The sequence below is a fragment of the Haliotis rufescens genome, unplaced genomic scaffold (assembly GCF_023055435.1).
Source record: "Haliotis rufescens isolate VD_foot unplaced genomic scaffold, xgHalRufe1.0.p SCAF_1, whole genome shotgun sequence".
In the NCBI taxonomy this organism is placed as follows: domain Eukaryota; kingdom Metazoa; phylum Mollusca; class Gastropoda; order Lepetellida; family Haliotidae; genus Haliotis; species Haliotis rufescens.
The window spans coordinates 31520490-31545682 of NW_025963779.1; the positions used below are offsets into that span (position 1 = coordinate 31520490).

At 41.7% G+C, this 25193-nt stretch overlaps 1 protein-coding gene across 2 annotated transcripts in view; it reads right to left on the reverse strand.

Moving 5' to 3' along the window:
• Positions 1 to 127: 127 nt before the first annotated feature.
• LOC124110938 (nmrA-like family domain-containing protein 1) overlaps positions 128 to 25193 on the reverse strand; it is a 29055-nt gene continuing 3989 nt past the window's right edge. The window contains exons 1-7 of one of the 2 annotated variants that reach the window (XM_046470427.2): positions 19676 to 20146; positions 10844 to 11022; positions 8773 to 8900; positions 8312 to 8456; positions 4333 to 4428; positions 2147 to 2340; positions 128 to 1564 (exon numbers count right to left, since the gene is read on the reverse strand). In XM_046470427.2, the coding sequence (XP_046326383.1) occupies positions 1361 to 1564; positions 2147 to 2340; positions 4333 to 4428; positions 8312 to 8456; positions 8773 to 8900; positions 10844 to 11022; positions 19676 to 19722 (993 nt within the window). In that variant the 5' untranslated portion in view covers positions 19723 to 20146 and the 3' untranslated portion in view covers positions 128 to 1360. Of the gene's footprint in view, positions 1565 to 2146; positions 2341 to 4332; positions 4429 to 8311; positions 8457 to 8772; positions 8901 to 10843; positions 11023 to 19675; positions 20147 to 25193 lie in introns of those variants that run through there. The other variant, XM_046470428.2, reaches the window with a different exon arrangement.

The following is a 25193-nucleotide window of genomic DNA, read 5'->3' on the forward strand; positions in this document are numbered from 1 at the left end:
TCTCACATATGGTTTTAGCAATAATTGTTTATTTAGAATTAATTGTTTACATTTGGTATGCCATGCAATATGTTTTCAAATTTTTGTATTGGAGCGGCATCGAGACATTATGAAATATACATGGTAATAACGCATTACAAATGTTGATGAAGAAAACCAATAGATTTAAGGTATAATGTATAATATATGTATTATATTAAATTGGAGATAACTGAGAAGTGAATTGTAGATGTGTTGTTGTGTTTTGTCTTCTTTTTCTCACTAAATGTACAAAATGAATGTTATTTTGGAAATATATTTTCAAATATGACAATACATACATATGGGGAAACATCTTTTGGACGTCTTCAAATTATCACTGATGACAATAAACTGTGGATATACTTTGACAAATTCCTTACTTTCCTCAAAGAAATGCAAACAGAAACTGATAAGCTGAAAGAAGAATTACCATTTTGAGGAACATTCAGACAGAACCTAACAGTATTCGCGCTAGTAAACAGAAGCATGTTGGTAAGGGTGGATTAGATCGGAGAGTCTGTGAAGAAGTTCCCATAACATTAGTCGCTTTCATAGGATTTAGTTGTGGTGTACTTTATGTACTTAACTATTGCCAGAATTGGTTGCACAATATGATGAAAAGCAAAGTTTGTAACTATTTCCTATTTCCAGTGATTGAAGAATGAATGGACAAACATTTTGCAGTTAACTTTAATCAAGTTGATAATGGCATGTTAGTATGTTGTAAAGTTAATATGTTCATCGGCTTCTTCATTAAAGTATATACAAGTAATCAAGCCATTTGCATGTGAACAAGCTGATGCATCCCTGTAAAGCACGTTATCTGCATCACTTGAAGCGAGTCAGAACAACGACCAAACAACTTCCATTGAAGCATTTGCTCAAAACGCTTTCCTTTAAGCACGAGTTTGGGTCGTTTCACTTGAAGCATGTGTTCCAGACATTCCTAAAGCACGCGTTTAAACCAACTTCTATTAAAGCACCTGTTCCAGAAACGTGACGTCCTGTGAAGTATGTATTCCAAGCACGTTCTTTCAGTCATATTCCGGAAGTTCTTCAGAGAAGCAAGCGTCTCGATACACATCACCATTGAACCACATGACATGTTCCAGATACACACACCTATCTTGAAGCAAGTGTTCCAGGCACTTTCCCTGAAGCACATTTTAATAACACTTTCTTTGAAACATGTATTTCAAACACATCCCTTGAGCACGTCCTCCCGACAACGACGCCACCAATAATACGTTCCCGGCCACCAATAAGACGTTCCCGTCCTCGCGAAGCACGTGCTCCACACATATCCTCGCTGATACTATCGTGTTTCAGACAATGAGAATCACAAGTCCTCTTCCTCTTTCATCGCCACCATGATCTTATCTGTATTTTCCGTCACCCACCTTTCGAAAGTGAGAGAAGAGCCACACAGCTTCTTCGTCACACGGATGTCTGCTACAGGATCCAAGGTCCTGTAGTGCTGGAACATAGCCGCTAGATCCCTGGCTCCACTGAACTTGAAATTCGCATAGTCTTCAACGCGAATCTAAAACAAAACAAACATTGATTTCCTTCAGATAGAAAAGCCAATAAAAACCTTTCTCAGTCATGAATCGGAAAGGGGACACGGGTGGCCCAGTCGTCTAAGGCGCTGCGATTCGCTGTGCAGAGTTGCGTCCCTTGGGCGAGCCAGAAACCTATGATTGTGGGTTCGAATCCTGGCTCGCCCCGATTATGTTTCTAGGTTTGTCAGCACCATACCCGTGGTTGTGAATTTCGTCGAAGTGGTAAACGTCTGAGGCCTGCATCACTTCGGGCTTTTGTCCCACATTAAGCTAACCCCCCTGTGATATAACTGTAATACTGTTAAAAGCGGCGTTAAACACAACTCACTCACTCACTCATGAATCGGAAAACAAACAAAGGAACCGCTCTCTGTCTCAAGTAGAGAAAACGTTCTCCACGGACAGGAGGTGGTCAGGCTCTGTGACTTTATGTCATCGTACCCGTCGACGTGGGACGTTGCTCATAATATCAACCACTGGTTTGTCTGGTTCATACTCGATTATTTGTAGGTCGTAATGTAGTTGACTGTGGCGTAAAACAACAAAGAAAACAAAAATCGTACCAGTGGACACACGAAGACGGTGTGACGCATGTGCTTGGTCAGTACGTCCGCCATCTGCTTGGTCGTGATTCTGTCCGCGGACAGGTTGACCGTTTGACCGAGATATGGTTTCGGTTTCAGGAATATGTTCAGGACACATCGCCCCATATCGCTCACGCTCATACTGTCAATTGAGTCGTCCTCTAGTGGCAAGGCTGTAGAAGAAAAGAAAAATCGTATTAGCCCAGTGGTTCAAGCGATGGCTCGTTACGCCTAAAACCCGATTTCGATTCCCCAAATTGGTACACCAGTGTTCACCTGCTGTGGTATTCTGGCATATTGCTAAAAGCGATGTAACGCACGACCCACTCAGGGCTATACACAATGTACCCATGAGTGGAATCGAACACGGGCCTTCGTCGTGACGCGTGAACACTTTAACCACTAGGCTAGGCCAGCGCCCCGAAAGAGCTGGAAGACAAGGTAACATCAGAACATCTGAAATTACGGGGAAATAATTGAAATAACAAAAAAATTGAAACAACGAGAGACAAATTTTTTTTACAAAAACATAATCGAAGTAACGGAAAAAACACACGAAAATAACGAGAATATAAACATAATTGAAATAACGAGAAATTAAAAAATAATAATTATGCTACCAAAGTGGCACCATTAGGCTTTCGTGGTTATCCGTTTCCTTCAACTACATAATACAAGGGTAGTTCTGGAGTAAATATGTTAAATGATTTTACTGTAATCAGTGTACCACCGTACACATGCGCATACATTTATTATGACATGGGGGCGGTGTGTTAGCCTGGCCGTTTAAAGCGTTTACTCGTCGCTCACCACTACCACTCTCCCACTCTTACTACATGATCGCTGTTTTAAAACATGATAATGTTATTGTATGTTAATAAGAGAAATATGGTTTTGATTTGAAGGTAAATAATACCTCAGAAACACACACACGGTACATGACAAGAGGTCATTATGAGTATAGATAAATGTATTTTGCAATCTCATTAATATCAGGGGGGCCCAGTCGTCTAAGGCGCCGCGATTCGCTGTGCAGAGTTGCATCCCTTGGGCGCGCCAGAAACCTATGATTGTGGGTTCGAATCCCGGTTCGCCCCAATTATGTTTCTAGGTTTGTCAGCACCATACTGTGCTCGTGGGTTTCACCGAAGTGGTAAACGTCGGAGACCTGCATCACTTCTGGCTTTCCTCCCACACTAAGCTGACACGCCGTGATATAACTGGAATACTGTTAAAAGCGGCGTTAAACCCAACTCACTCACTCACTCACTCACTCACTCATTAATATCAGATTTAACATGCATGTAGTTCTCGGTACCGATAAAGAAAGATCTTTGTTTAGCGCCCCTCATGGTTTATTCTCCCTGCAGTGTTATATTGTACGATAAACAACCCCCACTCGTCGTTTACTTCTCAATTAAAGTTCTCCATCCTTGTCGTGGATGACAAGGTACAGAACTTTTAGAACGGAGGCTTCTCGCGAAGCAATTTCGCAGGTGAGGTGAGGTGAAATTGGGTTTAACGTCGCGTCCAAGATTATTGCACTTATATAGCGACGTGCATGCACGTGTATGTGTGTGTGTGGCTGCTTGTACTAGTCCGGACTGATGCCGATTTATAGTGCTAGCTCACTGAGATACCATGCCGCAGATTAACATGAATACCCCACTCAGTCACAGTATACTGACTCCGAGCCGACCAGTCCTTGTTTAAGCCCCTTAATGCCGAGCGCCAGACAGGGTAACAACAAGTACAATCTTTTAACGTCTTTTTGTATGACGCGGCCCGGGATCGAACCCTGGAGCTTCCGCTCTCCGGGCGGACGCTCTACCACAAGACCACGGAGGCGGTCTGCAATTTCGCAGGAAATCTGAGTATAAAAACTTGAATGATGAGTGAAGTGGGTGTTACGACAGGTTATTGAAGCTATCGTAAAATATATCTTTATTCACGTCAGGGATTCACTTCAGCCAGTTTTGTTTTTGTTTTTTATTTACATGTAGTAATGCTGTCGATGGTGGAAACAATATTCATTATATCTCAGTTTGGGGGCCTATGTTAGTTCGGGGTATAACTTCTGCACTTCTGAATTAGACGTGTACGTGTGGTTACTTGTCCCCACTTCGGCAAGCACCCGGCTCAGTGTTACCCGACTTCCAACTCACTTATTGCATAGTTTGCCTCCTTTAATCTGTGTGGCTTGAATACGGTCAGCAGGTTCTCATAGAAGAAGGGCATCCTCAACAGCGTGTATGGTACATCTGGCAAGGACAAAATAATTCAAGGAAATGAAAAACATATAGGGAGAGAATCTCACCCCAGCACCTACCGAGCTTGAGCACCTAGACAAGCCTCGGAGTTTTTTCTACTTTTATCAACTCGTGTTGATATATTTGATATCAAAAGACACGTGGGTGAGATTTTATTTATCATCCAACATCATTCTTCAAACTTTTTCAGTTTGTAGACAGTAATAAGCAGTGTCTTAAGTGTAAAAAGTACAGCTAACAGCTTCAGTAACAGAGCCATTAGTGATATGATTTGATTGTGACGTCATGGTAACCAATGGCAAAGCATTGTGACGCAATATAGATATCGCTTGATCTCACCCAAGCGATATCTCCTGTGGGAGCCAGTTTTGGACGATAAATAGAGAATACTACAGTCATTCTCGTTAGATACCATTTTTACAAAACGAGTGGACTTTCTAAGGTATCTGACCGAGCGAAAGCGAGGTCAGATACCATAGAAAGTTCACGAGTTTCGTAAAAATGGTATCTAACGAGAATGAGTGTGGTATTTTATTATATTACCCACGTTAAATATATATTTAAGTGTAAATACATAACAACTTTCGTTCGTTGACCGACCAAACTGAAACCGGTTGCAAAATCTGGTTGCGCATGAATATTGATATATGCCCAAATATGGGCATTGTTGACATGTCTATGCATACGCACAAACAACATGCCCCTGCAGTTGTGTTTGCAAACAAAACAGCACCGACGCTCAAGATTCTTTTGGAAGAAATTCTTCAACTTATGGTAATTCAAGCGCCATGTTGTTAGAACGAAGGACACCTATATGAAAATTTGAAAAGTCAGATTAGCGCCGCGCTTTGACTATCGGACTAACAGCCGGTCACTCGCACTGTCGGTGTCCCGTCTGTGCAATCAAAATGGTTCGGTTTCCTTGATCTATCAGCTGAATTTATATCATATTCGTACTATTTTGGAAGAGGGAAATCAGAGTGTTCGCCAAAGACATTCATGTTAACTGTACCACCCTATACTGAAGACGTGAAAATCAACAAACTCAAGTCTGCTTGCATGTCAGTGACAGCCTCGAACGATCGAAGGGCAAGGTCACCACCGGAATAAGAAAAGACAACCGTGATCTAGGCCTACTCAGAGCGTTTTACGCTAGAGATAGGGAATGTTATTGTTCTCATTTGGGATGTTTTGGGCCACAAAATCAGAAGTCAGGCACAATTCCACGGAGTTTTCGAATGATTTGTATCAGAACTGTTCACTTTTGGTGATTTGGTAGTGCAGTCGTGTACGTTCATTCATGAACAACACCTCCCGAAAACAGCGCCCAAAAAAAACGCTTCGAAAGGGGCACTGATGGCACAACCGGATCATCCCAAGTAAGTCTAAATATCTGTCCAGATAGTTTAAACATACTTCATTTCACCACGCTTATCCCTTTACGTTAAATCAAATTGAAAGTTGCGAAAGTGGTCGGGTGCGTCACGGTCATGGGGGCCCTCGATCTATTGATCGGTAGTCGTACATTGTAAATGGATATAGCTCGATTATATAATGTCTGTAGAAGCTCTATCCATAACTTATATATAATGCAAACCGAATTTGATGCGTGTGACTATTTTGTTTGGTTTAATAAAGTGTTTGTAAATATCGCTCGTTCTCATTAATTTCTTCAGTTCTGCCTTGTGGTTGCAAAATGAATGACGTCTCGCGATTTTTTATGAATGAAAAAAGTAGTCCCGGTGAGACAGAGGTCACGGTTATCCAATCAAAACGAATAAAACAAGGTCAACCTTGTACGACACACATGTGACGTACGGATTTAGTATCATACCACCTGTATCTTCAACACGTGGGTAATAAAAATTTCTACCACCTAAGGCATGGCGATATCATGCATGAGAATCATCTATATATTCATCATATGGACCACACGGCCATCGTCATAGTGGGGAGAGCCAGAAACAAAACAATAATATCCCAGGAATGAGATAGGTAATGTGTGATCTACCTACTGGGTTGTTAATAACTAAATCAATACTCTAAAACACCTAGCTACCTGATTGGCCAGTCATTGGACTGCATGACGTCACAGTGTTGTGAGGTCACTTGCATGTGGCGTCACAAGTAACTTAGTTCCCACACTGGGTTACCGGACGGCGGGCTCAGTGTAGTCACAAATGTATCTCACAATAAAATACCCTTTTATCTTGCGAACTAACAGGGACAAATGATCAGTAGCAGAGTATACAGGATTTTACGAGCAGCACTTTCCTGTGCATCCCTCGACCTTCAGGCTCTTGGTTTGTTTGCTTGTTTGTTTTTTAACGCCGCACTCAGCAATATTCCAGCTATATGACGGCGGTCTGTAAATCATGAGCATCGATCTACGCGATTGAGATACGATGACATGCATCAACCAAGTCAGCGAGTCTGACCACCCGATCCCTTTAGTCGCCTCTTACGAGAAGCATAGTCGTTTTTTACGACAAGCATGGCTTGTTGAAGACCTATTCTACCCCGGATCTTCACGGGTCTCGCCCCCAAGTACCAAATGGAACGGCGTAATGTTGGCTTCCTTGATAATCATAGTCATTCTCAATACTGAGAATTGATCAATTGATGCCATATGACATCACGGTGCTTCATTGTTGAGAAAAATACGATATGACGTCATGCATTGTTTATGATGTCACAAATTGATTACATTACGTCATTTGAACAACAGGCTGCCTAAGTGGAGATGCTCTATAGTACGGAAGCCTTTTAGGGCCATTTTTTTTTTTTTTTTTTCCCTTAATATTTCAAGATACTGACTTGAAATGTCAAGATATTAACGTAATATTTAAGCTAATAACTTGAAATTTCAAGAAAAAACAAAAAAAAATACAAATGGCCCTAAAATGCTTCCGTACTATAGGATCAACATATCATAAACCTTTAAAAAATCCGAATGTTTGATATATGGACTAACCAAGGAATTACAGATTATCTGTCACTAGTGAATGAATTCTGTTCTACGCAAAAGGTTCGCGACATACACTATTTATTCACTCGGAAAAGATAATCCGTCGGGGCTAACAGCATTAATTCAATTGGGGCAGATAATCCGTAAATTGCTCCTTGGTTATTCAATAAACGTTTACAGGTAAATACGACATGCGTCAGTACATCACGCTGTCTACATTACACGGGTCTCATTTTAAACAACTGCCGAAGTTATTTTGGTGGGAGCTCACACCGGACTCGGTCGGGCACCGTTTAACAATCCACTAGTTCTCCACTATCCACCCTCATCTTAGGAAACAGCGTCAACCTGTCATCATATAGTTACAAATAGTAAAAGTACCCCGTGGGGATTCCAGGTTAGAATAGATCCCCAGCAACCTACGCTGGTCGTAAAGGGGCGATCAAATGAACTAGGTTGTCAGTATCGGTGACTTTGTTGATAAGCCGACTATACTTGCCGTGAAAGGCGACTATGCTAGTCGTAAGAGGCGACTATAACGAGATCGGGTGGCCAGACTCGCTGACTTGGTTCATGCATGTCATCGTATCCCAATTGCGTAGATCGATGCTCGTGATGTCAATCACTGGATTGTCTGGTCCGGACTCGATTATTTACAGACCGCCGTCATATAGCTGGAATATGGCTGAGGGCGGCGTTAAACAACAAACAAACAAACAAACAAAACGTGTCATCATAACTGGACGGCGTGGAAGGTTGTTCATAATATCAATCACTGGTTTGTCTGGTCCAGGCTGCATTTTGTACAGGCCGCCGTCTCATAGCTTGGATAGCGCTGAGTGCAGCGATAAACAACAAAGAAAAATCAGAAAGTAATAAATCTACAATAAAACAAAAACAGCCTACCCTGGGACATCAGATACTCTTCTAACTCAGCCTTTGCTTCAAAGGGGCCACATTCAGGTACTTTCTCGGGGTCGGGAGCCTCAGATCCATACAGAACAAGATGGCGGATGTTGCAGTTAACAGCAGCATCTATAGCGTTTGTGCCCTTTGAAAGAAAGGTTCCTGATAACGCTGGATCAGTCTTCACTTTATTGTAATAAAATTAAAATAATTTTGTCTCAAATTACCTAAAGCAAGCAAACAATCAAATTTCATATGCATTCGGAACACACCATGGAGGAGGAAAAAGTATATCTCGGATTTTGTATATAATTTAGAATTCATATTGCAAAGAGGCCTAGGGAATACTTCGTGTAGCTGCTAATTCCATAAATATGTTTTTGTACTTGAAATAACTTGATAACTTAATGGAAGTGTGAGTGTTTCGTAATTGACATTCCCCCAAGGGAAATAACTCTCACCTGACTGATTTCCTTTTCTTTGCTGAAGTGCTCCCAGTAGTGCGTTGTCAGGAAGACTGCATGAGCTCCCTCGAGCACGCGCTCCAAGCTCCGGGGATCATTGAGATCAGCTGTACTTATCACTGCACCTGCAACACGCACATCGCATGCTGATGATGTCTTTATCCATACGCTGGAGACATCATCATGGATAAAAGGCAGTCAAAGAATTCAGCGTATTATTTGGAGTGAGTGAATTTTACGCTGTTTTAAGCATAGTTTCAACCATATGATAATAATACATAAAAAGTGCTTCACACCTTGAAACCCACAAAGGGACGCAAATGACGTGAATAAAAATCAACGTCTTGACCAAAACCCCAGCACCCCACATGTTAGGAAAAACATCCCAATGTATGAACCCACTGCTGCAAGTATAGTTGAGGACAATCTACAACATCAATACATTTAACCTAAAGCAGCTCTTACACTTTGCCGAGGTGGTTGCCGAGCTCTCCCGAGCCTAACTCGGTCGCCACGAGGGTACCACGAGTAGGGCGAGTGTGTTACGAGTTTGTTAGGAGTTGGCTGGCGCCACGAGTGTTTTGAGCAGTTCCAAAACTCTCGTAGATCAGTACGAGGTATCCCGAGTTACCCCGAGTTTAGTACGACCTCTCTACGAGCTCCATGCGAGTACCCCCGAGTCAGCTCGGGTCCATACTCGGGACGCAACTCGGCAAAGTGTGCGAGCCCTTTATGTCTCAAAACCTAGCTAGACAGTATCGCATTCGTGCTGACCCTGTGTCGGAACGATGCGTTATTTAATTCACAAATTGTATTGTGCCATCCTTGTCACAAAGCATTCATGGTAACCATGACGACAATAAATTGCCGGGCAAAAGAAAGTAAACACCAATGTTTGATGGTGGCTAAAAATGAAACAAACAAGAAATGGTTATACGATGGTGATGAATCAATGTGTTTGGGGCTTAAGTCGGCATGTTTCGGCGACTCTTTTCAACCTACGAGAACTTTTATAACGTTTGGTCAAGCCCAATTTTCAAGTATATACTTTCTTTTGCTCGGCAATTTATAAATATATATCGTAACACAAATAGATCTGGTTGGACAAAAGGTCAGACAATAATTACAGTTTGTGTATAATATTAGTGTTGAATCATATGTAATTGAATTTTCGTTGAGTTCATTGCAATTCCTGCATTCTGAATGACTGAACTGGTCACGTGTTATTGCATTCATTTGGAAATGAATGTTAAAAATTAAGCCACGCCCACCGAGGCGGACTACTTTTATTACTACGGATCGAATGTCGGGGAATCCCAATATTACAGCCGAGGGAATTCCCTTTCTGCTCACGTGTATCGTCATGCACTGAACATTTAGCAAATTCATGCATATTCATTGTCCAAACCACCCTTTCAGACCGAAGACCGAGAAGGAATGAAAGAACAAACGTGCATGCGTGTTTTTTCCAACTCGTCTCGGTTCCCCAACTTTCAAGTCTTCGGGTTTCATTTCTAACTAGCATTTTTTTAACTGTGTCTTCCCGTTCTCGGGGAACTAAAGTTTGAATCTGGTCATTTGAAACAGCGGCCTTCTTTCGGACATATTTGTTCCGGTTCGTTACAGTTTGACCGTTGTACTTCTTCTTGCCTCTTCCCTTGATTGACAGGTCCTATGAACAGTGTTTTGATCCTACTCTCCGTTGATTGGCTACTGACTTTGTAGGCGTGTCAATTTATGTGCATAAATGAAACAATCACCTGATTCATGTCACGCCACAGTATGTATTCCTACACCTGGAATGTTTATCAATGTCGTCATTTTTGACTGTCGAATTTATTTATAAGCATTGACTGTGTATTTTTTCGGTTCATTGAGGTATGAATCGAAAAACCGATGTGCTCATTTTGTAAGAATCCGCTACCTTGCTCGGCGTCTATTACGTTGACGTTAGGGTATGATTGTAAATGGTATCTAATTTATGCAATAGTTTATTAACAGGGGCGCCGTTGTCTCTGGGAGGAACAGGAAACTTGCATCATCAATTTTCAATGATACCTGGTCTCACCTTTCTCAGCTAGTTCGTTTGCGCGACCACTCGTTGGGGTGCGAGTGACAGCGATGACCTTGACTCTTGGACTTTTGACCAGTGCCGACGCCACAGCTCCTCCCACCATTCCAAGAGCTCCGAATACCACCACTTTGAGCGGGTCTTCTTCGTTACCCACGCTCGCGCCGCAACCCATACTGAAACAAAAGCATTTAGTGTTCACGTGTAAACAGTTTGGTCAGTATCCGAAAAGCACACTACCATTACCGAAATTGCCTTAGATATTTAGTTCGCGCTGTATGAACATATTGTCTTTGGTCATGGACTTGTTCTAGGCTAACGTTTGGGGGATAACACGACGTTCCAGAAAAAAAGTGGCGTTTGTGAAGGTTATAGTGCTCTTACATACACGTGTGTAGGGGTTGGGTACCACCGACCTCCTGCTTGCCGGACCAACGCTCCATCCACTACACCACTGCGATGTCTCTAGATGTCAGTTATGGGCAAGTAAACACGACAGTAGGTGAACAAATCCGTTGTCAATAAACAGTAATATATACTAAATGGGCCGTGTGTTGCTGTTAATCAGTGGTTAGGCCTCCAGGACATCCTACGCATGTCCATTGGGAACTGTCATGCTCTGTGAGACATCCGGTTGTGTGTAAGATGCCGTATCTTCACACGAGAATCGGGGAACTCGATGCATGGTCAGCTTATTGTATAGGGTTACCATAGCACAGTGAAATACGTCGGTACCTGTTCAGCATCATAAAATTAAAGTATGTTTTGTTTTGTTTGTGAGTTTGTTGTTTAACGCCGCACTCAGCAATATTCCAGCTATATGACGGCGGTCTGAAAATATTCGAGTCGGAACGAGACAGTCCTGTGATTGACATTATGAGGATCGACCTACGTCATTGGGATACGATGACATGCACCAACCAAGTCAGCAAGCTTGACCACGCTCAGTCGCCTCTAAGGACAAGCATGGGTTGCTGAAGGCCAATTCAACCCCGGATCTTGTACATGCATGGTACGTGGTGACGTTGTGGCGACGTGTAAGGTGAATATTGACAGGAAACCACAAATGATTATATCGAGGACGTTCACCCACGAGTCTTGTATTGACAAACCCACAGTAATCAGGGCGAAACTATATTGTAAACATCGCGCTATTCGCAATTACTAACTTAATCACTGCACTAGCATAGCACGTAAGACAGTGTGTGAAAGGAATAACACTATATGTATATATGTTTCATATTTTAATAACATATTAAACCAAAAACACAATTTTATGGATCACTGACTTCGCGCCATAAGTGTGACGTCAGCATATTATCTCTTCATAAAAGCACTCTATGCATAGCCATAGTGCTAATATACATATTTTGTCTGTTTTACTCCTATCATTATTATATACATCATATATAATATGGACAGTCAATTGTCACCTGTCAGCCTGGTAGGATTGGCCGACAGCACTCAAAACTTTTCTCATGTTGACGTTTCGTGTTACAGGCAAATAAATACATTTTAAAAGAAACTCCGTCTTCAATATTTGTCAGGGACGACTAAAAGCCTGAACCTGCGACAGGAATAATCGGCTAAAGATTATCAGTGCCTTCAATCTCCCGGTCAGTTTCATGTGGGAACAAAGGGAATAACCGGTCATCACTACGGTGAATTCGACAGACACGGGAAAGGTGTACAAAATCAAAGTTAAATTTGGGTGAATATTGGTTTCGAACTAAATAGCTGATGTGAGACCACTGGACCACCGTTCATGCAGGGTCAGTAGATCAGAAGGGCGACAGTGTGTGAGTCCGTTGAGTCAATTATGTATCAGATTGACGAGCTGATGCGGGAAGGTCGGCTATTGATCCATGCAGACTTGATGGCTACGGCAAAACAACATGTTCCTAGCAACCACGTGGCGACGGTGTGCTTCCCACGTCAGGGCCCCGTTCTACAACTCGGTTCTAGCAGGTTGACTGCCATAGCTCCCGTTCTTTAACATGGACTTATAGACAGTCGTGGCACTAAAAAGGCTTTGTGAAATCAGAGCATGGTTAAGGAGGTTAGATCCTTGGGATATTTGAGGGTAAATGTGACATTGTTTAGGAGATGGCTGTGGGTCAATACACTAAATAGGACACTTATCTGAACAGTGAGTGAGTGAGTATGGTTTTACGCCGCTTTTAGCAATATTCCAGCAATATCACGTCGGGGGACACCAGAAATGGGCTTCACACATTGTACCCATGTCGGGAATCGAACCCGGGTCTTCGGCGTGACGAGCGAACGCTCTAACCACTAGGCTACCCGACCGCCCCTTATCTGAACAGAGTGCCCCAGGATCCTTCATGGAATGAACGGTACAACACAACATTACGTATTGAAAATGTCAACAGATAAAGCAAAACCATCAAGGGTTGTTTTAAGCAGGGACAACCTCCCACGTCAGTCCTTCATTCGTACCCTATTGATTGTGTTGTCTATTTTATGTACAAATGGGAATTTCAACGGGCCTGTCTGTCAATAAACTACAAGCAGTGGGCCTGTCACAAATCTTCATACTTATATTTGTATAACCACTTTTATGTGTGTCTTGCCATGGTCTTGTTTTAAAACAGCGAATGAAATAACCGAGTGAGTATGGTTTTACGCCGCTTTTAGCAATATTCCAGCACTGTCACGGCGGGGGACACCAGAAAGGGTCTTCAAACATTTTACCCTCGTGGGGAATCGAACCCGGGTGTTCGGCGTGACGAGCGAACGCTGTAACCACCAGGCTACCCGACCGCCCGAATGAAAGAAGACAACCCGATATGAGTGAGTATTGATTTCCAACAAGGAAAGTGTTGCAAGTACATTCAATGAACTTGGAAACAACCACAACGTAAAAGTCTGGTACAAAGTGTACCCTGGTGGTCACATAGAAAAGGAAAGATAACTCTAATTAAAGACCAAACAGTATATAATGCGGAATGGCTGAATTCTGAACCGGGAAAAAAACATTGACCAGCTTGGTTAAAATGACTCCTAAGATGATGAGAAACATTTTTTTCTTTCCTCTTGGCCTAGCTTCCCGCAGGCGTAGCTTCCCTGTAAGTACTTAGACTGAACTCATAGTGATGTCCCTCTCTTGCATTATATATAATATACTCAACAAAAAACTTAGGATGATAAACATTGTGGGGAATAATTTTTGAGTGGAAGACAGCACACAATTATATAAAAAATTATCCCCAATAATGTCCATGATCCCTAAATTCTTTTGTTTCCTTATATATTGACTGAGAGCAATGCCTTGCCTTTCCTTGTATAGCTCATAGACACAAACAGATATGTCAGAAGAAAAAGGGTCTCAAGATTTTAATGTTTGTATTTACAAATAAGTAACATTTCTACCTGTGTCTGTAGCTATAATTGCATCATGAGTCTTTGTAATTGATATGTCATCATTAGCCACAATCCAATAGCAGTAATCCAACTCCGTCGCTCGGCAGCTAAGACCATAGCAACGCTCTCTGTGTCGTGACACGTACATTCTTAACGAGAAGAATTTAAAATTACTCAAATTACTAAGAAATATGTGATATGCCATTTTGTTCTTTATTGGGGATAATACTTTCTGGCTTTAAGACCTAATCAGAAAAATCAAATTATTAACGTACATCCATTAGTCTAACAAAATATGAGAAAAATATATCCACAGGGAATTTTCTGTCATCGCAATTTAGTTATACGTCAATTGGCAAAATACCAGCCGCGCAGCATTCTTTTTTAATGAAGGGTCTACATTGCAATTTTTTATACCGTATTTACTATTAAAAGCATCGGTTTCTTTTACATTTCAACCTAGAATTGTAGCATTAGCAAGACAAATATTGACCAAAAATGTAGGACAGAAATATGGATGACAATATTACACAATTTTGTATCCAAGAAACGTATAACAATCTTTTCGTCGATGCGATGAATTATACATGGACATACCGTTCTCATGGTTATGAGGCAATAATCGTGGCGGATTGTTACATTACAAGCATGATTTGACATTGTAAATAAAATACAATATTCGATGAAATGTCAACACACGAGTAATCGTTATCCGTTCCTACTTTCACAACCCCATCTGCATTAACAAATAAAGATTTGCAGACCGGTGCTTCGGCGGGACGAACAATCGCTTTAACCACTAGGCTACCCGACCGCCCATTCATTCATTCATTCATTCATTCATGTACTAGAAACAACAATTGAATTATGCGAGCCTTTCCATGTCTCAGTACTGGATGTCACAGAAGAATGTATTACCTAAGGTGTCGTTTGTCGAGTTTTCTCGGCCATGCCTGCTTTAATCTATCGTTAACAAACTCCTTTAATTCAGTATTTGAAGTATACTTTTCGTTCGATAAAAACGAGTCGATGGTTATCTTTATCTGTTCTCATTTATTTATCGGGGCATGGTTGGCTTGTGTAAGTTTAAACATTACAAAATCATAAGCGTCAGCAAAATACATGCCTGCATACGCCGTCGCCTGCCAATATGTGATGACCGTCAGATAACGCACAGTACCAAATGGTATATATACTGTAATCATAATCACCCTTTGAGTCCCTGTACAGTTGTAACGCGATACTGACACGCCAAACAATACATTTTGACTATTTCTGTGTCCTCGGATACTAAGATAGAGGAGTTCATGTATTTATATATCATAATAGGCTCTCAGAACGGAACTGCACTCTAGTTACGGCAATAATGTGTATTGTGACGGCCATTCACGTCAGCACTATTGTATCAGCTAGGTGACCTTTAATGGAGAGTCTTGATGTACGAAGATATCACATCTACGACTGTTTATACTGCTAATACTATTATGAATTAAAGCTTGACATATAGGTAATGTTGGTATGTTATGTTTGTCTCTGAATGAAATATATGTTTAGGTTGTGTGTGTGTGTGTGTGTGTGTGTGTGTGTGTGAGTGTATTGTATTTATTCAATTCATTTGTTTTTTTGGTTTTTTTCATTTTGCTATTTAAATATGGGTATGTTTTGTTTGAATGTTTGTTGTTTAACGCCGCAATATTCCAGCTATATGACGGCAGTCTGTAAATAATCGAGTCTGGACCACACAATCCAGAGATTGACATCATGAGCATCGATCCACGCAATTGGGATACGATGACATGCATCAACCAAATCAACTAGCCTGACCACCCGATCCCGTTAGTCGCCTCTTACGACAACCACAGTGGCCTATTACGGCAAGCATGGGTTGCTGAAGACCTATTTCTTCACGGAAAAAAATGAACGACTGCAGGGAGAATAAACCTTGAGGGGCGCAGCTCATCTTCTCCCTGCAGAGTCTTATTGTACGATAAACAACTCCCACTCATTGTTTATATATAAAAAACGTCATTATAACATATAATGGTGGATGACGTCACAAGGAGGTATGTATTGTAAATTTAGAAATAAATCGTGGAAAATTAAGAATTTCGTCGATTTCTACTTAAATTAATTAAGAGGATTACAAACCGAATATACATTGTGACGATGTTTATCTCATCTTCTGTTTTAATGTTAAACATCATACATTTCAAGTTTGTGTAAATATCTTCTTTTTCAATGTATAGTCACTAGTGACAGGTAGCTGTCATTTTCAATATTGGTACGTCATTTAAATAAACATGGAATAAGAACACACGGATGACGTCATGCCATTCCTTATATATACAACTTAAAATTTGATAGAGGCCCTGTAGTAAGCGTTGATGAGTGAGTGAGTGAGTTGGGTTTAACGCCGCTTTTAACAGTATTCCAGTTATATCACGGCGTGTCAGCTTAATGTGGGAGGAAAGCCCGAAGTGATGCAGGTCTCAGACGTTTACCACTTCGGTGAAACCCACGAGCACGGGTATGGTGCTGACGTCGACAAACCTAGAAACATAATTGGGGCGAACAGGGATTCGAACCCACAATCATAGGTTTCTGGCGTGCCCAAGGGACGCAACTCTGCACAGCGAATCGCGGCGCCTTAGACGACTGGGCCACCCGTGCCCCCTAACTGTTGAAGAACTCTGGGGACATTTTATTGAAATGTATACGTGCAAACCTTGAATGGCTAGAAATAGGCATGTTCACTGATAGTAACGGATGCCGTTCCTATCAACATCTCCGAGCAATCAGTCAATACCAGCTCCCCGCGGGCTTTAAGAGTATGCAATATATGACGTCAACGCCAGAGAATAACCAGTATCCGTTCTCTGGCTACACAGATTCCATGGGCGTAAATGCATTAATAGTGGTAAGAATTATATGAATGGATGACTGAAAATCTGTAAACTATGTAAACACCAATCTCATTAAAATCAGATCTTAGTTCTCGCTACCGCTAAACAAAGATCTGAGGACATCCCATTACGGGTCACGTCAGAACGACCTTTTATCCGACCAATCAGAGCGTCGCTTACCAGATCATGAAAGTGACAGTGGGAATGAGTTTTCTAATTATGCAACCTCGAAATATTTAACAGAGGGTATTCCATACAATCTAAGCCATCTATTAGCCTTTCCAGAATGTTCTTTTGATGAGTTTTATTTTTTTTATCGAGAATACGTCAAAATATGTTTCGAAGCGTAATCGCCAGTTTGAAACTAGTGTCGTAAAGCTCGAGAAAGCTGCCTTCTGATTGGCTACTGTCGATTTCTTGTCAGTCATTTCATTGGTCGGTCAAAGTTCGCGAATGGTCGTTCTGACGTGACCCGTAATGGGATGTCCTCAGATCTTTGTTAGGCAGTAGCGAAAACTAAGATCTGATTGTATTGAGATTGTGTCAACACTAACTATTTAAAGAATGTCAATACATTTTTACATATTTTTACAAACCTTTCACGTGTAAGAAAAATGCTTTCAAATGATTACTACACAAGATTACATGGCCCATCTTTGCAAAATACAGAAGAACACGGATATAACGAACTACAAGGGACCGGAAAAATCAGTTCGTTATTTACGTTGTTCGTTATATACGTTTTCTGTATGCTGTAGTCGGCAAAATATATACGCCATTCATTTCCTTATGAAACCATCAATACGTACCTCAACACTTTTTATGAGCATCGCCATGAAACGTAATAGCTATCCTCAAAGAAAAACCGTACATGTATTGTACACTATTAAAATACATGCCATATGTGTCATAAATTCAACTCGACTGATAATGTTTGGCGTCATTTGTAATGGAAAGACGTCACTTTGAGATGCAGAGACGTCATTAAGCATTGAATGACGGCGTCTCCGTCTATAACAGACAAGCCCACGCGTGTGCAGAATTAGAGACACAAATCGTTATGCGTTATGCGTTACATGTCAATGACATTTGTTTTCTTGCATCGATATATTGATAAAGCCTGCTCTCTTGTATGATAGCTAATCGGATACGGTAGCATCTAGTCTGTCTTCGGGGCATCTATAGGTATTAAAGTTATTGATTCGCCTTTGATTGATAGTGACAACAAGGACACCGCCGCCCTGATGCGTCGGGCTGTTTAACGATCACTAAGATTCGCACCCAGCTTGTACTCAAGTGCTATTGATCGATCTTTGATTGACATCGACAACCAGGTAAACAGGTATTCGTGCATTGTGACAAAGGAACTGACAGTGCCTTTGAACGACCTAACTCTGTGAAGGAAATAAACGAATGACAGACTGACAGAAGAAATAAGCGAATAACAATGACAGAATAGTGTCGATGGATGGATGGATGGATTGATGAGTAAACGAATGAATGAATGAATGAATAAATGAATGGTGGTTGGTTGTGGGAATGAATGACTGAACAAAAGAATGAACGAATGATTGTTGGTTGTGAGAATGACTGAATAAATGAATGAATGATGGATGGTTTGAATGAATGAATGAATGAATGATTGTTGTGCGAATGAATGAATATATGAATGAATGATGGTTGTTTGGAATTAATGAATGAATGATGGTTAGTTGTGGGAATGAATGAATGAACGAACAAAAGAATGAACAAATGATTGTTGTGAGTATGAAAGAATAAATAAATGAATAAATGATTGTTAGTTGTGAAAATGATGAATAAATGAATGAATGAACGATTTTTTTACTTCGCTAGCGATTCGATGCATTAAGGTCACATGTAAGGCATATACCGCTACATCCATAATTCAGGGTGATGCCATCGTTTCATAAATCAGCTGGCATTAAACAGTAACATGGAGGAACAGTTTATGATCAGGATAAAGATTCCACCTCATCAATACCGTCGACGGGATTGTGTATGCATGTGTGTGTTTGTGTGTGTTTGGCTGCTTGAACTAATCCGGACTAATGCCGATTTTATAGTGCTAGCCCACTCAGACACAATACACAACTCAGACACAGTATACATGTACTCCGAGCCGACCAGTCCGTGTTTTAGCCTCTTATTGCCGAGCGCCAGTCAGGGTAACAACAAGTACCATCTTTTAACGGCTTTTGGTATGGTGCGGCCGGGGTTCGAACCCCGGACCTTCCGCTTTTCGGGCGGACGCGGTCTACACAACTGTGATAATATAGCTTAAAACTACATAATGTCTTAAAAGATGTAATTGTAATAAGTATTTAAACGACGCATTCTTTAAACATTTCTGTCCTTTCAACAACACATACGGTAACACAAATATATTTAAAGCAAATTATATTAAATATATACAGAAGAACACACAACGAAACATCAGAAAAGAAGGAGAAAGCAAATACCTAACATATAACAACGTACAATTCAATGCACAACAATCACGACCTGTGTGTAAATGACATACCTGTTTAAGTCAGATTGGCCGGAACAGCCAGGGAAGAAGGCTGGCATCCCAATCACCTCTGAACCAAGTGTCCTACAAATCTACATCTCAGCTCCTGTCACGCCAGGATATCACAGCCCCTGCCTCACTAAATCTCATGAAGACGCACGCCTTCTTGTCTTGCGACAGACACGCGGCAATCGCTTCACAACTATACGTATATCACGTGCTGCCGACAACAGACCAAGAACCATAAGTTCACCGTTCCTGACGTCAGGCGGGCGCGGGAATGACACTACATAACAACTGAAAACAGTATACCGGTTGTGAAATCAACATGAATGAAGAAAGAGTTGTTGACATAAAGAATAGGAAGATGCTATATAAACATCCATGTTGGTATGTTGTGGTCGGATCGAAATGCGCCTCGCAACACAGAGGCATTCAATGCCGACGTACACTATATCCTTGCCGTGGTACGTTCTCCCAGTGATCTGCCACCTAAAACAATCGATAGTCATAGGGTCTTGCGCACTGGAATTAAGACACATAAAGCCATTGGTCTGAAGGCTTTCAACCATGTCCTCTTTAGAGGGATCACAGATTATACATGTTTGGTATAATAGCTTCACAGTCACACTGACCTGTGATATCACGTGGCATGAGATTGATACCACGTTCATAATAACGCGTGTATTAGGTGTGGGTATGTGTTGCCTAAGGTGTTGCTTTAAACCCGTAAACGCATTTTGTTCTTAACAGACTTAGGAACAATGCACGAGGATAGGTACATGTATACGAATATGTCGCATTGTAGAAACTAATGCAGTTTTTGAGTAAGTAGATTATAATAACTATAATATGAATTACGTTATAGATACAAAATAATTCGTGATTACCAACGTGTCTTTCAAATTGCTTAACCAGCCGCAATTGAGCCCCGGGTTGAAGGCCTTCCAACATGTCCTCTTTAGACATACGATATGTTTGTCTGAAGGGGGAGCCTAGACTTACATTTAGTCCTTTAAATAAACTTATCTTATTTTAAAATAATTTTATATATCTTATATTTATAATATATCTACAAAATAAAAAGTAAAATTCAAATGGGTTCGGAACAATGCTTATGTTTTGGAACTGGGGCAATCTAAGACTTGTCAAATGATTCTAGACTTGAGTTGGATTCAATTATAATTTATTCTCTTTGGTCTGGTAAACAGACTAGGAGGAGCTCTTTAATTATATCTCAGGACACGCCTTCTTTAGGGTATCCAGAATTTCCATGAACAATTATTTCGTGTGTGTAAAATATAATCTCAATGTGTTTTGGAACTAATCATTGTTACCCAATAGCCCTTGACTACACCCCACCCCTAATACTCGACTTGAGGTACGCGGTAGCTAAGTATTGAACTATCCTATTTATGTTATGGAGCTTTTAGCCATTTGCTATTTTTTTCGAAGATAGAAACGCATTGAAATTGACAACGTATAGCGGGCATTATGGACGAGATGTATTTAAAGGATATACTTTGCATGGACAATCCATGAAACAAATACTGGCGCATTGAATAAAAACTGTTCTAATACAGAAGTGACGATGACTGTGATGTAATATGACGCCGGGTAAACTTGTGACTACGAGTGAGTGAGTGGGTAAGTGAGTATAGTTTTTCGCCGCTCTTAGCAATATCCCAGCAATATCACGGTAGGGGACACCACAAATGGGCTTCACACATTGTACCTATGTCGGGAATCGAACCCCAGGTCTTCGACGTGACGAGCGAACGCTTACAATCACTGGATTGTCTGGTCCATATTCGATTATTTACAGACCGCCGTCATATAGCTGGAATATTGCTGAGTGCGGCGTTAAACAACAAACAAAGAAACAACTTACGGACATCGTTGCTATGGGCATCATCGTTACTATGGACATTGTTACTACAGATATCGTTGCTACGAAGGGAAGGGATTATCCTTGAAAATTATTGAAAACATTAATTATGCTTCAAACTATTGAAAAACAAATTGTCTATCACAGAAAATGTTGCCAGGTCTTTTTCTTTAAAAATAATTCAGGCTCAAACTTTTATCAAACCCTAACAGCGGCATGAAACGTCACTCACACGGAAACCCGTTATGCGGGATAGTACAAATAACGGGTCTTGTATTCCCACACCAGCAGTTAACTTTTGACTTCTCTCGTGACGGAATGTCAAGTACAATAAAAAAAGAAAATTTAATATCTACATCCGGTACGGGTTCAGTGATATATTGACTAAGTTGGTGGAAGTAACGAAACATGATTACACCATGTGAGGTAAATGTAAGCCGCCCGTGACGTATTAACAAATCAATAAAACACAAGTACCGTATGCCGTGTTTTACAGGGTTACACCGTCAACAGGATCTGGTAAGCAGATCGTTGATCGATCATACCATTACTCCGCCTCGATAGTAAAGTTGCTTTTGTTGTAGATACACACGCTTCGATTCACATCCATGGTGGATTCGTGGGAATGTTTTGTTCAGTGTTGCGCGTGTATTGTTGCATCAAGGTTAGCTTAAATTTGATAACTTCTACCACTTAAGCAGCTTGTCTGACTTCGACTGTTGCTGTGAGTGAGTAAGTGAGTATGGTTTTACGCCGCTTTTAGCAATATTCCAGCAATATCACGGCGGGGGACACCAGAAATGGGCTTCACACATTGTACCCATGTCGGGAATCGAACCCGGGTCTTCGGCGTGACGAGCCAACGCTTTCACCACTAGGCTACCCGACCGCCCACTGTTGCTGTGAGGCACCGTCAGTTGGATGAACGGTAGCCTTACAAAGGGAAGTGTCATAAATGTTGTCATAAATAGAATACAAATATGATAGTCATCATAAGAGACTAAAATAGATTCAATTCTTTAATTGGCTATAATTATAATACTTAATAGGAAACCTAAATAAATCCACCACACATAAAAAAAAACAAAAAACATTAAACAGCCGAAAGTTCAACTTTCGGTTCGAATAATGATCTAGTTTCTTAAAAAGAATGTTGTTTTGAAGAGGATAAAAATGTATTAAGTCACTACACTGGCCTCTGTTAAAGCGTCATCACGTCCTAATGCTGGGGTATTGTTAAACTGTACAGCTTCACTCTCCCGTTAGTTGTCACGTAAGGTACTTGGGTGACGTAAAAGTCCTGTATCTCTAGCGTGAAGCTAGAGAAAATATCTAGCGTGAGGCAAGAGAAAAGAAGCAATGCATAGAATGGTAAAACCATCAGTCAGTTGCCCTTACACTGCCTGCAGTACTTTCTCTAATCCCCCATAAATCCATCTTAACCACTGTGCCACTGGTAGTCCCGACGTCAATAAGGTGCCGCAATTCGCTGTGAAGAGTTCTGTCCCCTGGCCACGCCAGGATCGTATGATCGTGGATTTCTCAAAAGAAGTAAGCGTCTGGGAACTGCATCCCATTCAGTTCTTTCTCCACATTAACCACAACACGGCTTCATCATCATCATCATCATCATCATCATGAACAAAAACAACCTTGCCGTGAGTGAGTGAGTCAGTTTCTTAAAACCGCTTTGAACATGCAGGAGATATCGCTTGGGTGAGATCAAGCGATATTTACATTGTAGATATCGCTGCAATGAAATTGCATCACACTGCTTATATTATATATAGCAGTGCAGTCAGAATGATGTGGGCGGGAAGTGGGAAGTGATGATGATGTTTGGCACCTCTGGTGAAACTCCGCGGTAGAAAGTGCTGACAAGCTTACAAACATAATCAGGGCAAATCTGGGATTCGAACCCACGGTCCCGATCCCGATAGTAATGAACTCCCGTAATATCAGTCTGAAGGAAGTCCTGCCTGGGGTCAACTGACAATCCCGATCCCGATAGTAATGAACTCCCGTAATATCAGTCTGAAGGAAGTCTAGGCTGGGGTCAGCTGACAATCCCGATCCCGATAGTAATGAACTCCCGTAATATCAGTCTGAAGGAAGTCTAGGCTGGGGTCAGCTGACAATCCCGATCCCGATAGTAATGAACTCGCGTAATATCAGTCTGAAGGAAGTCTAGGCTGGGGTCAGCTGACAATCCCGATCCCGATAGTAATGAACTCCCGTAATATCAGTCTGAAGGAAGCCTAGGCTGGGGTCAACTGACAACCCCGATCCCGATAGTAATGAACTCCCGTAATATCAGTCTGAAGGAAGTCTAGGCTGGGGTCAACTGACAATCCCGATCCCGATAGTAATGAACTCCCGTAATATCAGTCTGAAGGAAGTCTAGGCTGGGGTCAATTGACAATCCCGATCCCGATAGTAATGAACTCCCGTAATATCAGTCTGAAGGAAGTCTAGGCTGGGGTCAGCTGACAATCCCGATCCCGATAGTAATGAACTCCCGTAATATCAGTCTGAAGGAAGTCTAGGCTGGGGTCAGCTGACAATCCCGATCCCGATAGTAATGGACTCCCGTAATATCAGTCTGAAGGAAGTCTAGGCTGGGGTCAGCTGACAATCCCGATCCCGATAGTAATGAACTCCCGTAATATCAGTCTGAAGGAAGTCTAGGCTGGGGTCAACTGACAATCCCGATCCCGATAGTAATGAACTCCCGTAATATCAGTCTGAAGGAAGCCTAGGCTGGGGTCAACTGACAATCCCGATTCCGATAGTAATGAACTCCCGTAATATCAGTCTGAAGGAAGCCTAGGCTGGGGTCAATTGACAATCCCGATCCCGATAGTAATGAACTCCCGTAAGATCAGTCTGAAGGAAGCCTAGGCTGGGGTCAATTGACAATCCCGATCCCGATAGTAATGAACTCCGCTAACATCAGTCTGAAGGAAGTCTAGGCTGGGGTCAACTGACAATCCCGATCCCGATAGTAATGGACTCCGCTAACATCAGTCTGAAGGAAGTCTAGGCTGGGGTCAACTGACAATCCCGATCCCGATAGTAATGAACTCCGCTAACATCAGTCTGAAGGAAGCCTAGGCTGGGGTCAACTGACAATCCCGATTCCGATAGTAATGAACTCCCGTAATATCAGTCTGAAGGAAGCCTAGGCTGGGGTCAATTGACAATCCCGATCCCGATAGTAATGAACTCCCGTAAGATCAGTCTGAAGGAAGCCTAGGCTGGGGTCAATTGACAATCCCGATCCCGATAGTAATGAACTCCGCTAACATCAGTCTGAAGGAAGTCTAGGCTGGGGTCAATTGACAATCCCGATCCCGATAGTAATGGACTCCGCTAACATCAGTCTGAAGGAAGTCTAGGCTGGGGTCAACTGACAATCCCGATCCCGATAGTAATGAACTCCGCTAACATCAGTCTGAAGGAAGTCTAGGCTGGGGTCAACTGACAATCCCGATCCCGATAGTAATGGACTCCCGTAACATTAGTCTGAAGGAAGTCTAGGCTGGGGTCAATTGACAATCCCGATCCCGATAGTAATGGACTCCCGTAACAACAGTCTGAAGGAAGCCTAGGCTGGGGTCAACTGACAATCCAAGCAAATTG